Raw genomic sequence first — 14430 nt, 5'->3', positions numbered from 1 at the left:
CCGTGTCCATCTCGCTTACATGATAAAAACTCCCAATGCACATAAAAGGCCCTAAAATCTGGAATTCATTACCTCTGAATATAAAAGAAACACTGTCTGTTTATAAATTCAAGTCTATTTTCAAAAATCACTCACCCACAACTAAATAAATACTGAATAATTGTATCTCATAAATTGTATCTCATATATGTATCTCATTATTGTTTTTGTAATACTACTCATTTGTGCTTGTTATCTGTTTACAATAATGTTTTACCACTGAATACTTCATTGCTTAGTTAATCTTAAGTTAATTTTAAGCCTGCCTGTAATGCTATGCATTCAAGTGACTTTGGCATGCTGCATTTACTGTATTCTTTTGTACTTCACTGTATCATGTTCACATTAATAAATAAATAAATATAAATAAGAGCTGATATTTGATGAGCATACACGAGGGTGGGGGAGGGTGCAGCCTTTTTTTTTGTTATTTAAGAAAAGATTAGGTGACGTTTGATGAGCATCGCCCTCCTTTGTTTTCGCTTGTTGCTGTATAGCCCTTGTGGCTTAGCGCTTCTTTTTTTATTATAATAATAATGTTTTCGCTTGTACACAAACATGTCTGTCTATTTGTCTGTCTGTCAAGGGGGCCTGTCATCCAATTGTTGCTTTTTTGTTTGCTGTCAGATTTCAGTCACTTTTGGTGCACAAGACGAAGTGTTTTCTCTATTTCCTGTAAATATTTATCAATAAGATACCTCAAACAACAACTGAAAAAGGACTGATTTACTGAAAATGCCCTTTGGCAGGATGGTAGTCCTATATTGGACGACGTAAGGTTGTTTGGACACTTGGTGCCAAGAGAACAATGCTAATACGAATTTTAAATTAATTCCTTTCCTCTAAATAACTTATCTTTATTTCACAAAAAAAATAAAGTTTGTTAGTTCTTGGATTGTTGCAAAAAAAAATCTGCCCTTTACTCCCACATAAATCCCAAAGTACTTGGAATATTTCCAAAAATGAATAATAGCAAATTAGGGAAATCATTCTAAAATTTCTGTGAATAATATCCTCTTCAAGGGGGGCTCTTGGTGTGGTGAAGAGGCTCTTGGTCTGAGGAATTAGCCCTGTCGGTCTTCTTCCTCAGACCGAACCTAATTACCCCCCATTCTCCCCTCCCCTATCCCATCCTCCCCTTTTTCCATTCCTCCTCCTCCTCCTCACCCCTCCCTTTTGCCCTTCCTCTTTTTGGCCTTTGGGATTTCTCCCACAGGCGCGCTAGTTCCTAGGTAGGGGAAAGGACACCGGGGTCCATCCCATTCCGTTGAGGTTCTTGGCGGTGGCGTAGTTTGCCGTGGAATCTGGATTGCCTGGGGGTGTCCCGATCACTCCCCTGTATCCCGGAGTAGCTTTGGGTGTCTTTCGGGCGACGGGTGTATCTCTGGAAGCCACCTTTTGGATTCTGGGGGTGGTGGCCGAAGGAGGTATGCTTTGTGGCGGATATCTCGCTGCCCTCTCTTTTGTCCACCGAGGTAGCTCGGCAGATGTGAGGTTGCTATCCCGGATTGCTGGTTTACTGGCATGAAGGGTAGGGTATGGCACGGGTTCCATGCTGCATCTGCGCTACTAGCGGTGTTGAGGTCCTCTTGGGCGCGGAGGGAGATTTCCGGCCCTTTCATTCCTCCTGGGAACTATTCCTCCCCGCTCCCCCCTTTTTTTATTCTTTTTTTTTTTTATTTTTATTTTCTTTTCTTTCTCTTTTTTTTTCTTAAAAACAAAAAGCAAAGGAGTAACCTAACCATGGCAGCCCTAGTCCATGAACCCACTACCCCCGGGCCCCTCTTCATACCGCACCCCATTCTGACCCTGCCTTGTGTTTAGACCACTCTTTGGACACTCCTGATGCCCCTGTACCTCTTGCTGGTGCTGTTTCCTCACCCGCTTCAGGTACCGGGGCTTCGACTGACTCCTTCGATTTGTCTGAACTCCGCTCTCCTTTGACTATGCTTCCGGCTTCTCCCTCTACGGTACGGCAATTTTCGAATCGCCCGCCCATTTCACGCCGGACCAACTCCGGTCCTACTCCTAAATGCCAACGTCAATCTCCTGATGATGCTCCTTCGTTACCTTCCCATTCTACTCGGAAAAGACCGACACGTCAAGCACTCCCTCTCCACGCTCAGTTTCGGACCACACAATGGACTAAATTCTTTACTTTAAGACCGACTTCTTCTTTTGCCTACCTTTCTGGCCATAGTATTGGCAAAGCGCTCCTGCGTCATGTTGGTAGAGATATTTCATTTCATGCTCTCAAGAGCGGTATGCGCATCGTCACTGTCCAGAATGCTACCCAAGCTCATGATCTTTCTCTCCTTTCGAATATCGATACTACTCCTATCACTATTGAAGAACATCTTTCTCTCAATTCTTGTAGTGGTACTGTCATTCTGCCCCATACCATAGTCCAACAGAATTTCCAGTCATGTGGCAATGACATTTTTGAACAGCTGGAACTCCAGGATCTCCCAATCCTCAAAGTAGACACTTATGTCCTTCCTGCCCGGGGGCGGAGACGTTACCCTTGCAATTTGGCTCTTTAACGTTTCACAGCCGAGAACTCCCGTCCTCTGTATATGTCGGGGGACATCGGTTACAAGTTCGAAAGGTGATACCTACACCGCAACAATGTAGAAATTGCTGGCGTTTTGGTCACCCAGCGAAATATTGCAGATGTATGGCCGAATGCCCAGTCTGTGGTGCCGACGACCATTCTAATACATCTTGCAGTCAACCTCCATCTTGCCTTAATTGTAATGAAGCTCGCCCTTCGTACTCCCGCCGTTGCCAGGTCTACTTAAATGAACGTGAAATCCGTTGCCTCAAAGAGGCAGAAGGTCTCCCTTATGCTATGGCAGTTACTCATCTCCGCCTCCAAGGGAGACTACCCCATGTTTCTTATTCTCGTGTTTCCAAACATCCCCCCACTTCTGGGGTCCCATCTTCTGCAGCCTCCTCTGTTGTTACCCCTCCCATAGCCACTACGGCATCTAATCCTTTTGCTGTCCTTGGCTCTGACGTCCCGACTACAACTCAGTCTGTTCTCACATCTTCACGTCCTTCCTCACAAGCTCCAGTATCGACAAGACCTCGTACGACACCTAATATCAATCGCCCTTCTACTCAGAAGTCCAAAAAATCCACATTGCTCAAATCTTTGCCCCTTCCTTCCCTTCTTCCACCTCCACACTTTACCTTTCCAGTCTCTGTACCTAGTTCTTCCCCTCTCTCTGGCTCTATTACAAGTGTGGAGATTCACCCTCCTCCTCGTACTATGCCTTCCACCCCCGTCCCCTCCCAAGTTTCTCCCTCTTCTGCCACCTCCCAGGTTTCTGCCTCTTCTGACCCCCCCCCCCCCACACTTCATCTCCAGTCCCTTACACTCTTCCCTCCCCCTCTACTTTGGTACAGTCCATTACTGTCCCAATCTTTACTCACCCTCCTCCTTCTATCTCCAATATGGTCTCCCATACATCTTTGAATTCAGAAACACTTGAAGCCATTTCAGAATATATTGCAGAGACTAAACCTTCAATGGACACTGATTCACTTCCTGTTCCTTCTCTTCCCTCTCCTCCATCTTCACAACCCCATTCTTCGCAACGCTCCGTTCCTTCGCTACTTGAACGTCTTCCAATGCCACCACACATTGACTTTTCTAACCCCTCTAGTCCGTACGTGCCTTTACCTACAGATTCCTGATATTTTCTTCATCGCCAATCATGGCCTATTTACAGTGGAATATCCGCGGCCTCAGGGGTAATCGGGGTGAGCTTCAGATGTTGCTTTCCAGGTTTTCCCCTGTTGGTGCTTGCTTACAAGAACCAAAATTACACTCGGCTGTTTTCCAACCTATCTCAGGCTATAATTTATTGTATTCTTCGGATCCTTTCTCAGATGGGACCTTTAATGAAAGTGCCCTTCTTCTACGCAATGATATTCCGTACTGTCAACTATTTGTCCATACCTCACTGCATTACACTGCAGCCCGTATCCACTTGAATAAGTGGTTTACAATATGTTCTTTATATCTCTCTCCTTCTCGAGCATTTTCTATCCCAGACTTTGCCTTTCTTGTTTCATCCTTACCACCACCACTTCTGTTACTTGGTGATTTTAATGCCCACCATTTCCTCTGGGGGGGGGTCTCGTTGTGACTCACGTGGCATTCAGTTGGAGGCTTTTCTCGCCTCTCACCCCCTCCATGTTTTAAATACGGGTACTCCCACCCATTTTGATCCTCGTACTCATACTCTCTCTTGCATTGATCTATCAGTCTGCTCTTCCTCCACTGCACTAGACTTCACCTGGTCTGTTCTACCAGACTTACATGACAGCGATCATTTTCCGATCATTCTTACTTCTCCTTTCTATTCACCACCTTTGCGTAGCCCTCGCTGGCAATTTGATCGAGCAAATTGGGATCTTTACTCACATCTCACTGCTTTTAGTGAGGTTCCTTCATCCTCCATTGATGAGCTCCTACACATCTTCTCGACGTCAGTTTATACAGCAGCTTCTCATTCTATACCCCAAACCTCAGGCAGGCATTCTCAGAAGTGCGTGCCTTGGTGGTTTCCTGCTTGTGCTCGTGCAGTACGTTTGAAACGTGCTGCATGGGGCAGGTACCGGTACAATAAAACCGCTGAGAGACTTCTTGATTTTAAGCAGAAGCGTGCGATCGTTCGCCATGTCATCCGTGAAGCTAAACGCACTTGTTGGCGAGACTGTTTCCACCATCACCTCTGCTTCTTCTATGAGTGCAGTCTGGAAAAAAGTGAGGAAATTGAGTGGTAAATACTCTCCTGACCCGGCTCCTGTTCTGCGGGTCGCTGGTGTTGATGTAGCAAACCCTCTCGACGTTGCCATTGAACTTGGCACACATCTGGTCCGTATTTCCCGAGGGCTCCATCTATGCCCCTCATTTCTTTCCTCAAAGTCTGCCAGAGAGTTAGTACCCTTGGACTTTTCTTCTTTCAGAGAAGAACAGTATAATGTGCCTTTTACACTTCAAGAACTGGAGGCAACGCTCTCAGCTTGCAGATCATCGGCAGCTGGGCCTGACGACATTCTTATTCGTATGTTACAACATTTACATCGATCAGCCCTTGTAGTCCTCTTACACCCCTTCAATCTTATTTGGGCACAAGGAGTTCTTCCCCAGCTGTGGAAATCTGCCATTGTTCTCCCTTTCCGCAAACCGGGTACTACAGGACATGATGCCTCCCACTATCACCCCATCGCTCTTACTAGTGCAGTTTGCAAAGTGATGGAACGTCTCGTAAATCGACGTTTAATGTGGTATTTAGAGACACACAACAGTCTCTCCGCTAGTCAATATGGCTTTCATAAGGGTCGTTCTACCATAGACCCCTTACTACTCTTGGATACGTATGTTCGTAATGCCTTTGCGAATCATCGCTCAGTTATTGCCATATTTTTTGACCTTGAGAAGGCATATGACACAACTTAGAGGTATAATATTTTGGCCCAGGACCATTCCTTAGGCCTCCAAGGCAATCTACCATCCTTCCTTAAGAACTTTTTAACTGACAGACATTTCTGTGTTCGAGTCAATAATGTTCTTTCCCCGGACTTCGTCCAAGCTGAAGGTGTCCCTCAGGGATGTGTTCTAAGCACAACACTTTTTCTCCTTGCTATAAATGATTTGGCCTCTGTTCTTCCACCCAATATTTGGTCATCACTCTACGTTGATGACTTCGCTATTGCTTGTGCAGGCGCTGACTGTCATCTTATTGCAGCTTCTCTCCAGCATGCGGTCGACCGTGTTTCCACTTGGGCCACCACGCATGGGTTTAAATTTTCAAGCACCAAAACTCACCAAATTACTTTCACTAGACGCTCTGATATCTCCGATCATCCTTTGTATCTCTATGGCTCCCGTATCCCCGAACGTGATAGTCAAGTTTCTAGGCCTTCTATTTGACCGTCGGTTATCCTGGAAACCTCACATAACCTCTCTGAAGGCAACTTGTCACAGCCGGCTAAACCTTCTTAAAACCCTTGCTCATCTTTCCTGGGGAGCTGATCGTCGAACTCTGCTTTGCCTACATTCAGCCCTCGTTTTATCGAAACTCGATTATGGTGACCAGATTTATTCCGCGGCCTCTCCTGCTACTCTCTCTAGCCTTAACTCTATCCATCACCAAGGATTACGTTTATGCCTTGGTGCTTTTCGCTCTTCCCCTGTTGAGAGCCTCTATACAGAAGTGAATGTTCCATCCTTGTCTGATCGCCGTGATGCCCATTGCCTTCGCTACTATGTACGCTCTCACGATCTACACAATCCTTCCATTTATAGAATGGTCACCGATATTAGTAGACATTCTTTATTCGTTCGCCGCCCCTGTTTGCTCCGTCCCTTTTCTCTTCGCCTACATTCAATCTTGTCTTCCCTTCAGTTACCACCTTTATATGTTCATGTAGCATCTCACTTTTCCCTACCCCCCTGGGAAGTTCCAGCTGTTCGGGTCTGTTCTTTCTCACTCCCTTGCTCGAAAGCTCAACTGCCTACGGTGGCTTCCCGCTCTCTTTTTCTTGATCACTTCCACTCCCATTCTCATGCCACCGCTGTGTACACAGATGGCTCTAAGTCTTCAGACGGCGTCGGATTCGCAGCAGTGTTTCCGGACAGCGTCGTGCGGGGACATTTAATATCTTCAGCTAGCATTTTTACTGCTGAACTGTATGCCATTCTTGCAGCACTTATTCGTATCGCATCTATGCCTGTGTCATCATTTGTAGTAGTCTCAGACTCCCTTAGTGCTCTACAGGCTATACGAAAATTTGATACATCTCATCCCCTAGTTCTCCGTATCCAACTTTGGCTACGCCGTATCTCTACCAAACATAAAGATATTGTTTTTTGTTGGGTCCCTGGTCATGTCGACGTACAGGGCAATGAACAGGCAGACACTGCTGCGCGGTCAGCAGTACATGACCTACCAATTTCCTATCGAGGTGTTCCATTTCTGGACTATTTTGCTGCAATAGCTACCCACCTTCGCACCCGTTGGCAACAACGTTGGTCAACTCTGCTCGGTAACAAACTTCATTCTATTAAACCGAGCATAGGTTACTGGCCGTCTTCTTGTCATCAGTGCCGAGGTTGGGAGACCACTCTCTCCCGTCTTCGCATTGGTCACACTCGTCTTACTCATGGGTATCTCATGGAGAGGCACCCTGTTCCTCTCTGTGAGCAGTGTCAAGTTCCAGTATCGATTAGCCACATTCTGTTAGACTGCCCTCTCTATCAACGAGCACGCAGAATTTACCTCCAACGTCGTCTTCGTTCTACTACTCTCTCTTTACCTTCCCTTCTTGCTGATGGACCCTCCTTTAATCCTGACTCTCTCATTGACTTCTTGACAATGACTGATTTACTCCACAAACTCTGATGATACTTTTCGCACTCCCCTCAGCCCTTTCTAGTTCAGTCTCTTGCTGCCCTTTACCCTTTCACCATCCACTGCCCTGCTGTTATCCGTAACCTATTACTCATCCATCTCCCTTTTGCCACCTGATGCCCTCGCTTCCTTCCTGCCCTGCAGCGCTGTATAGTCCTTGTGGCTTAGCGCTTCTTTTTGATTATTATAATAATCTGTGAATAATATTCCATTTAATTAAGTAATAAAGTGGGAAATAAATGAATAAGTTACTTCCGAGATATTGGCCTGGAACGCCGGCTGGCCCGCAATCTCGAATTTTTTTTTTTTTCACGAAAACGCGTTTGTTTCGGTTGGTTTCTTAGTAAACTGGTGTTCTAGTGCAGTTATCCTCTTCAAAACACCGTTTTCTCTTACTCAGACCAAAGAATACGACATGGAGACGAGTAACTCATTATATCGAAATATTTCTGGTGGACTCGCTATATTATGGCCTATTTTATTCAGTTTAGAGTATATAACATTTTTGTATGTTATTTATAGTGTTTATTATATCATATTAGATCAATTCTGATAGATAAATAAGCCGTAGAGTTGATATAAGCGTAATAATGAAGTGATTTCTCCTGGCTCTCTGGAGCGGGAATACTGCCGGTGTTCCCAGATGCTTCCTGATTGGCTAGAAGTCTACGGGTAAGCTCCCTCTACTGTTTTATGATGCCAAATAATCAGTTATTATATTAGAAAGAATAATGCAAGAAAAAGCGATAAAAAAAAAGGAAAAAATTCCAGAAAATATGTGGGAGGTGAGCAGACGTGCTACCCACATCGCCGTCACCATACCTGATACAAATTACTATAATTTCTTGTAGAAACGTCGTAGAACATTGATTCTTGTACCATTGTGTTGCCAAAGAGTTGAGCTATTTTTCTATATGAATAACTCGATTTCCATAATTTTTCGATTTTTTAAAGCGCGCAAAAAAATGGATGACAGGCCCTCAAGCTCTCTGTCTATCCATCTAGCTTTGTCTCAAAGAGAGCCACAAGACTGCGTCATCACCTTACTCACATCTTCAAGCAGAATATAGCACTGTCTGAATTTTTTGGGTTATCCTAGGTAATTTACACTATGTATACGTGTATTTGTGTACCTGTGAGACAGATAGACAAAGATAGACAAAGACAGACAGACAGACAGATAGACATAGATACAGACAGACAAACGGAGATAGTCAGGTCGCCAGCAGCCGGCCAGCCACACAGCTGGCCAGCCAACCAGTCATCCAGCCAGCCTGGCAGGCTGCCAACCAGCCAGAATTGTTTCTCTTGACTTAGGGCATAGATTATAAGACACTCTGAAAGGGTGTTGCACAAATATTGCACATGGGTTATTAGTTTTTTTTTTATATTTCCTCGACCACTTGTGGCCACATCCACCTCAAAGCCACTAAACTCAAGGTAAAATCAATTTCCTCTTAAAATGGGAGTGTTAATAGTACATGAAATCAGTGAATCCCAGGTGTTTGCTGGCTGTTGCTCTAGCTGGCGCTCATTTGAACTGGTGCTCCCACAAGGTACTAAGTGGTCCCAGATTTTTTTAATACCATGCACACTGAGTGTTAGGACCCATTCTATGTTGACAAGGTATCTCAGGCCAATCGTGCAAAATTTGAAGGCAGGAAAAATAAAATGTATGTATACGTTTGGGGCACTAGCGGTAAAACGTATATATATGTTTGGGGCACTAGCGGTAAAACGTATATACACATGTATACGTTTGGACCGTTTATGGGTTAATAAATAATGAACAAACAAAACATTCACCACTCGTAAGGTTAGGCAGACAAACTCTCTGATGACTTGTGATGATGATGGTGATGATAGCCATGCAGTTACTGATGACAGTTGAATGGAGGTGATTATGTGGAGTGTAATTGCATGGCATGATGAATCTAATGTGTGGATTCTAACTCTTCACTACCAACATCACTAGAGTCAGAGTTAGCAATGGAGTCAGATTCTGCCATGGGTTGAGGCTCAGGCAAGGTGGTAGGGGTAGTGGCAGGCTTCCTTGTGAAGAAGATTGTAAAGGGCAACTGATACAGTTTCCTCTTCATATCTACAGAGTTTTGTAGGGAATTATGCTCCTATCAATTGGGCGGCTGGGCATTCATGAATGTTCGAAGCTCGCAAAAGTGGAAGGCTAGCTGTATTCGAGTCCACTGCCCTACCTTCTACATTGTGCATGGTGAACAACTCTTCAGAGGTGACCAACACCTTTGCTGAGGGCTTCTTTGTCTCTAATATGAGGAGCTAGTTAATAAGAGCTCCAGGCCCACAGGCTTCGGGAGATTGTCTCCTTGCCCATTATGGAAGACATTGAGGATATAACTGTCAGTTACCATTGCCTTCTGTTACTCTGGTAAAGGATGGGGCCCATTCCAAGTTGTGCCTCCCTTCTGACTATCTTGCATTTTTTGTTTAATATATTTAACTGTATTAGACAGGTAAAGTGCTTCCCTACAGTTGACAGTAGTCTGTAGTTTTGATTATTTCTAAGCCAGGGCTAGGAAACTAAGGAAGCTACAAACTACTGCAGGATGTCTGAGGAGCCGCATCTGCAAGTCAGAGGATATGTAATGTTTCATGACTCGTGAAATCGTAATGACACGATTGCAATTATTATAATCAATAAATAACAAAAAGGCACAATACCGTGACTGGAATGATACACAAATAACCCGCACATAAAAGAGAGAAGCTTACGACGACGTTTCGGTCAGACTTGGACCATTGACAAAGTCACACTAGTGTGTGACTTTGTCAATGGTCCAAGTCGGACCGAAACGTCGTCGTAAGCTTCTCTCTTTTATGTGCGGGTTATTTGTGTATTATAATCAAAAAGAAGCACTAAGCCACAAGGGATGCAAGCAAACCAATCGTGTCTGATCGCGGGTTCTATCCCCACCCGTGGTATGGTTTATGTAATGTTTGACCCTGTATTATATTTGAGAGTAGTGCTAAAGTCGTAGGGATCATACAGCGCCAAGGAATGGGGAGGCTATCAGGTCATCTATAGAAGGGACTAATTCAATTAGTGGGTTCAAGACTCGCTCGCCAACATTCACCTCCTGAGGGGTCTACTTGGAGATGAAAGGCTGCATCTCTTCAGTGCAGTCTGGTTTCTTTAAGTTCCATTCAGTCTCCAGTTAATGACTGCTTTGGTTTCTTCAACAGTTTTAGCATCTTTCAACACCTTTTTAAAAATTAAAATATTTATTTCTACCCACAAAAACTTACAATGGTTACAGTAGGTTTGAAGCTTAACGGAGAGCCACTGATTATTTACCATAATAATTTTGAACTAAACCCAATGCTGTGGGTAGGAGTGTGCAAGATGTATAAATTAGTGGTGGAGGTACTGATTATGCAGAGTACAGTCAGCTTGTTTTTCATGTTAGACAATCTTATCTAAGTTCTTATACTGGGATTTTTATAATCTTGTACTATTTGTTTGTAGCTAGTGTTAAATTAACCCTCGTTTGATACATTATGTTAAACATATACTTCATACTCAAATAGCCTGCACTTTTTATTCTTTATACACTTCTTCCCACAGTTGCGACTCTTGTACGAGTGTAATCCTATGGCTTTCTTGGTGGAGCAGGCAGGAGGTAAAGCAACCACTGGCAAGATGCGTATTCTTGGTACGTTCTTAGATTTTATACTTATTAAGGATATTCAATATTTCACAGGTAATAGTATTATTTTTGTAAATCTTTTTTTCTGAATTTCTCTAACGCATTAGTGGACTGGCTTTACATTTTCAGTTATTGTGCATAAAATACTAGGCAAGTTCTATTATCACACTGAACTTCTGTTGTGACTTTCCTTTGTATGTCATATTTCTTACCAAGTATGACATGAAAAGTTCAGTTGTTATTCTCTGGAGGAGCTACATACTGTGGTCTGTTGCATCTGTCATCCTTTAGTTTTGACAGCTGGTCCTTTTCATGTGTGTATCCATGCCACTGAGCTACATCCCATCAAAATAACCTTTCATTGTTTATGAACAATACTGATTGTCAAAAAATGTTGGAAAATGACACAAGGAAGCTATGCATATGCATCAGGGAAAAGCACTAAAATCTATACAACTTAGGAAAAATGGAGAAACTTTCAGTTATAAAATACATTGATACATTCTTTGACTGAAGATATGCAGGAAGTACAGTCATTAAAAAAAAACTGTTGGTATTGGTGTCTTAAAAGGCTAATACAATTGAGTAATTATATCATAAATTTGATTCTACTACAAGATATTGTTGTAAAAATGCTTGGTAACCTTGAGTTTGATAAAGTTGATGTAATATAAAAGAAAAATTAATAAGAGCAAGGGGAATAATTAAATGGTAGATTATTATTATAATCATGGGGAAGTGCTAAACCTGTAGGATTATACAGCACCTGAAATGGGGGGGGAGGGATAGAAGGTATTCAGACTTAATTCAGGGAACTGGAGCACAGATACAATTCCCTAGATCAAGAGCACCTCACCAGCATCAAGGAACCTCCCTTGAGGGGATGAAATAGTAGAGAATCCTTTTCTAAAGGTAATAAAACAAAAAGTACAAAATTTGATGGAAAACTGATGAAATTACACTTTAGTGAATTTTGCTATGTCAGCAATATAAGTGATCAGAAATTGGTAATTTTGCCAATTTCACACAAATTTCAAAAGATTCCAATTTCAGAATATGGTCCAGAATAAACAATGCAGGCATTCATGGCCCTAAAATAATATTTTCCCTGTTCATTAGTTTCATTCCCAAACTTTACATATGAATTCCATTTTGAATTTTTATTCACATAAAAAATTAGATTTACTGTTATACAATATTGTAATAATTGTATAAATATCAGTGCATTAGTGAACATGTATTAGACCCACCAGTCTAATACTGCAATATATGTTCCATACAATCAAATGAGACCAAGAATGCAAGCATAATAACCATACGAAAATACACAGCAAAGTCGCTCTTTTAAACCAACAAGTATTTTTTTTTCTCAATATGCCTTGCATGCTGCAGGATTTTTTCTACATGGTGCACATTTACTGCATAGACCCAATCCTTAATATGTAGGCCCAAATTTACCACACAGCCTGAGTGAGCGGACGTCATGGCGTAGTACTACAGCACCGACAGTGACCTCAAAGCTGTAGTATTGTGGCACAAACAATGAAAGGGTTTTAAGATTACATCTGCCATCAAAATGAAGACTAGTAAGCACAAGTACTGTATTTTTTTTTTTTTTCCCAAAAAAGTCGGCTGTCTCTCACTGAGGCCCCTCAAGGAAGGTTCCTTGATGTTGGTGAGGGGCTCTTGATTTAGGGAATTGGATCTGTGCTCCAGTTCTCCGAATTAAGCCTGAATGCCTTCCACATCCCCCCCAGGCGCTGTATAATCCTCCGGGTTTAGCGCTTCCCCCTTGATTATAATAATAATAATAATCTCACTGAGGCAGGGTGACCCAAAAAAGAAAAAATCCCCCCCAAAAATACTTTCATCATTTATTACTTTCACCTCATTCATACATAGACTATCTTTGCAGAGGCACTCAAACATGACAGTTTAGAAGTCCCTCTAAACTGTCAATACCCCAGACCCCTCCTTTAACCCTTAAACGGTCCAAACATGTATATACGTTTTTTCAACATTTTAAAGTATGTAAAAAAAAAAGTAGATCTTTTTGTTTTTTTACATTTGAAAATGTGTAAAAAAAACTTTGATCTACTTTTTTTTTTTTGTTACCTTTGAAAATATGTAAAAAAAAAACGTAATCTACTTTTGTAGCACTACACATGTGAAAGTAGATCTGCTTGGACCGTTTATGGGTTAAAGTGCAGGCACTGTACTTCCCATTCCCAAGTCCAGTTAAATCTATAATAACTGGTTTCCCCAAGTCCCTTTATTAAATATTACCCTGCTCACACTTCAACAGCTTATCAAGTCCCAAAAACCATTTGTTTCCATTTACTCTTATCTAACACGTTCACACATGCTTGTTGGAAGTCCAAGCCTCTCGCCCACAAAACCTCCTTTCAACCTTTTTGAGGACGACCCCTACCCCTCCTCCTTTCCCCTTCAAATTTATACGCTCTCCAAGTCATTCTACTTTGATCCATTCTCTCTAAATAACCAAGCCACCTCAACAACTCCTCTTCAGCACTCTGACTAATACTTTTAGTAACTTCGCACCTCCTCCTAATTTCCACACTCTGAATTCTCTGCATAATATTTACACCACACATTGCCATTAGATAGGACATCTCCACTGCCTCCAGCCACCTTGCTGTAGCATTTACAACCCAAGCTTCACACCTGTATAAGAGTATTAGTACCACTATACTTTCATATATTCCTTTCTTTGCCTGCATAGATAATGTTTTTTGTCTCCACATATACCTCATTGCACCACTTGCCTTTTTCCTTCATCAGTTCTGTGATTAACCTCATCCTTCGCAAATCTATCCGCTGACACGTCAACTCCCAAATATCTGAAAACATTCACTTCTTCCATACTCCCTCTCTCCAATGTGATATCCCATTTCTCTTTATCTAAATCATTTGATACCCTCATCACCTTACTCTTATCTATGTTCACTTTCGACTTTCTACCTTTACACACCCAAACTCATCCATGAACCTCTGCAACTTTTCTTTAGAATCTCCCTAAAGCACAGTATCATCAAAAAATAACTGTGTCAACTCCCATTTTGTACTTGATTCCCTATAATTTAATCCCACTCCTCTCCCCAACACCTTAGCAATGACTTCTTTTACAGCCCCATCTATAAATATATTAAACAGCCTTGGTGACATACACATCCCTGTCTAAGACCTACTTTTACTGGGAAGTAATCTGCCTCTCTCCTACACACCTTAACCTAAGCCTCACTGTCCTCATAAAAAAACTT

General features: G+C 42.4%; 1 protein-coding gene across 8 annotated transcripts in view; it reads left to right on the top strand.

The window, feature by feature from the left end:
- fbp (fructose-1,6-bisphosphatase) overlaps window positions 1–14430 on the top strand; it is a 167757-nt gene that overhangs the window by 148033 nt on the left and 5294 nt on the right. For 6 of the 8 annotated variants that reach the window (XM_070097334.1, XM_070097337.1, XM_070097338.1 and 3 more), the window contains one exon: window positions 11068–11155. The exons of 1 other annotated variant lie outside the window; for it this stretch is intronic. In XM_070097334.1, coding sequence (XP_069953435.1) covers window positions 11068–11155 — 88 coding nt within the window. Of the gene's footprint in view, window positions 1–11067; window positions 11156–12614; window positions 12736–14430 lie in introns of all 8 variants that reach the window. One more of the 8 variants, XR_011393590.1, reaches the window with a different exon arrangement.

Source organism: Cherax quadricarinatus, chromosome 57, assembly GCF_038502225.1.
Source record: "Cherax quadricarinatus isolate ZL_2023a chromosome 57, ASM3850222v1, whole genome shotgun sequence".
NCBI lineage: Eukaryota > Metazoa > Arthropoda > Malacostraca > Decapoda > Parastacidae > Cherax > Cherax quadricarinatus.
Note: the sequence above shows the minus strand (reverse complement) of the source record. Positions and strands in the feature narration are given on the sequence as shown.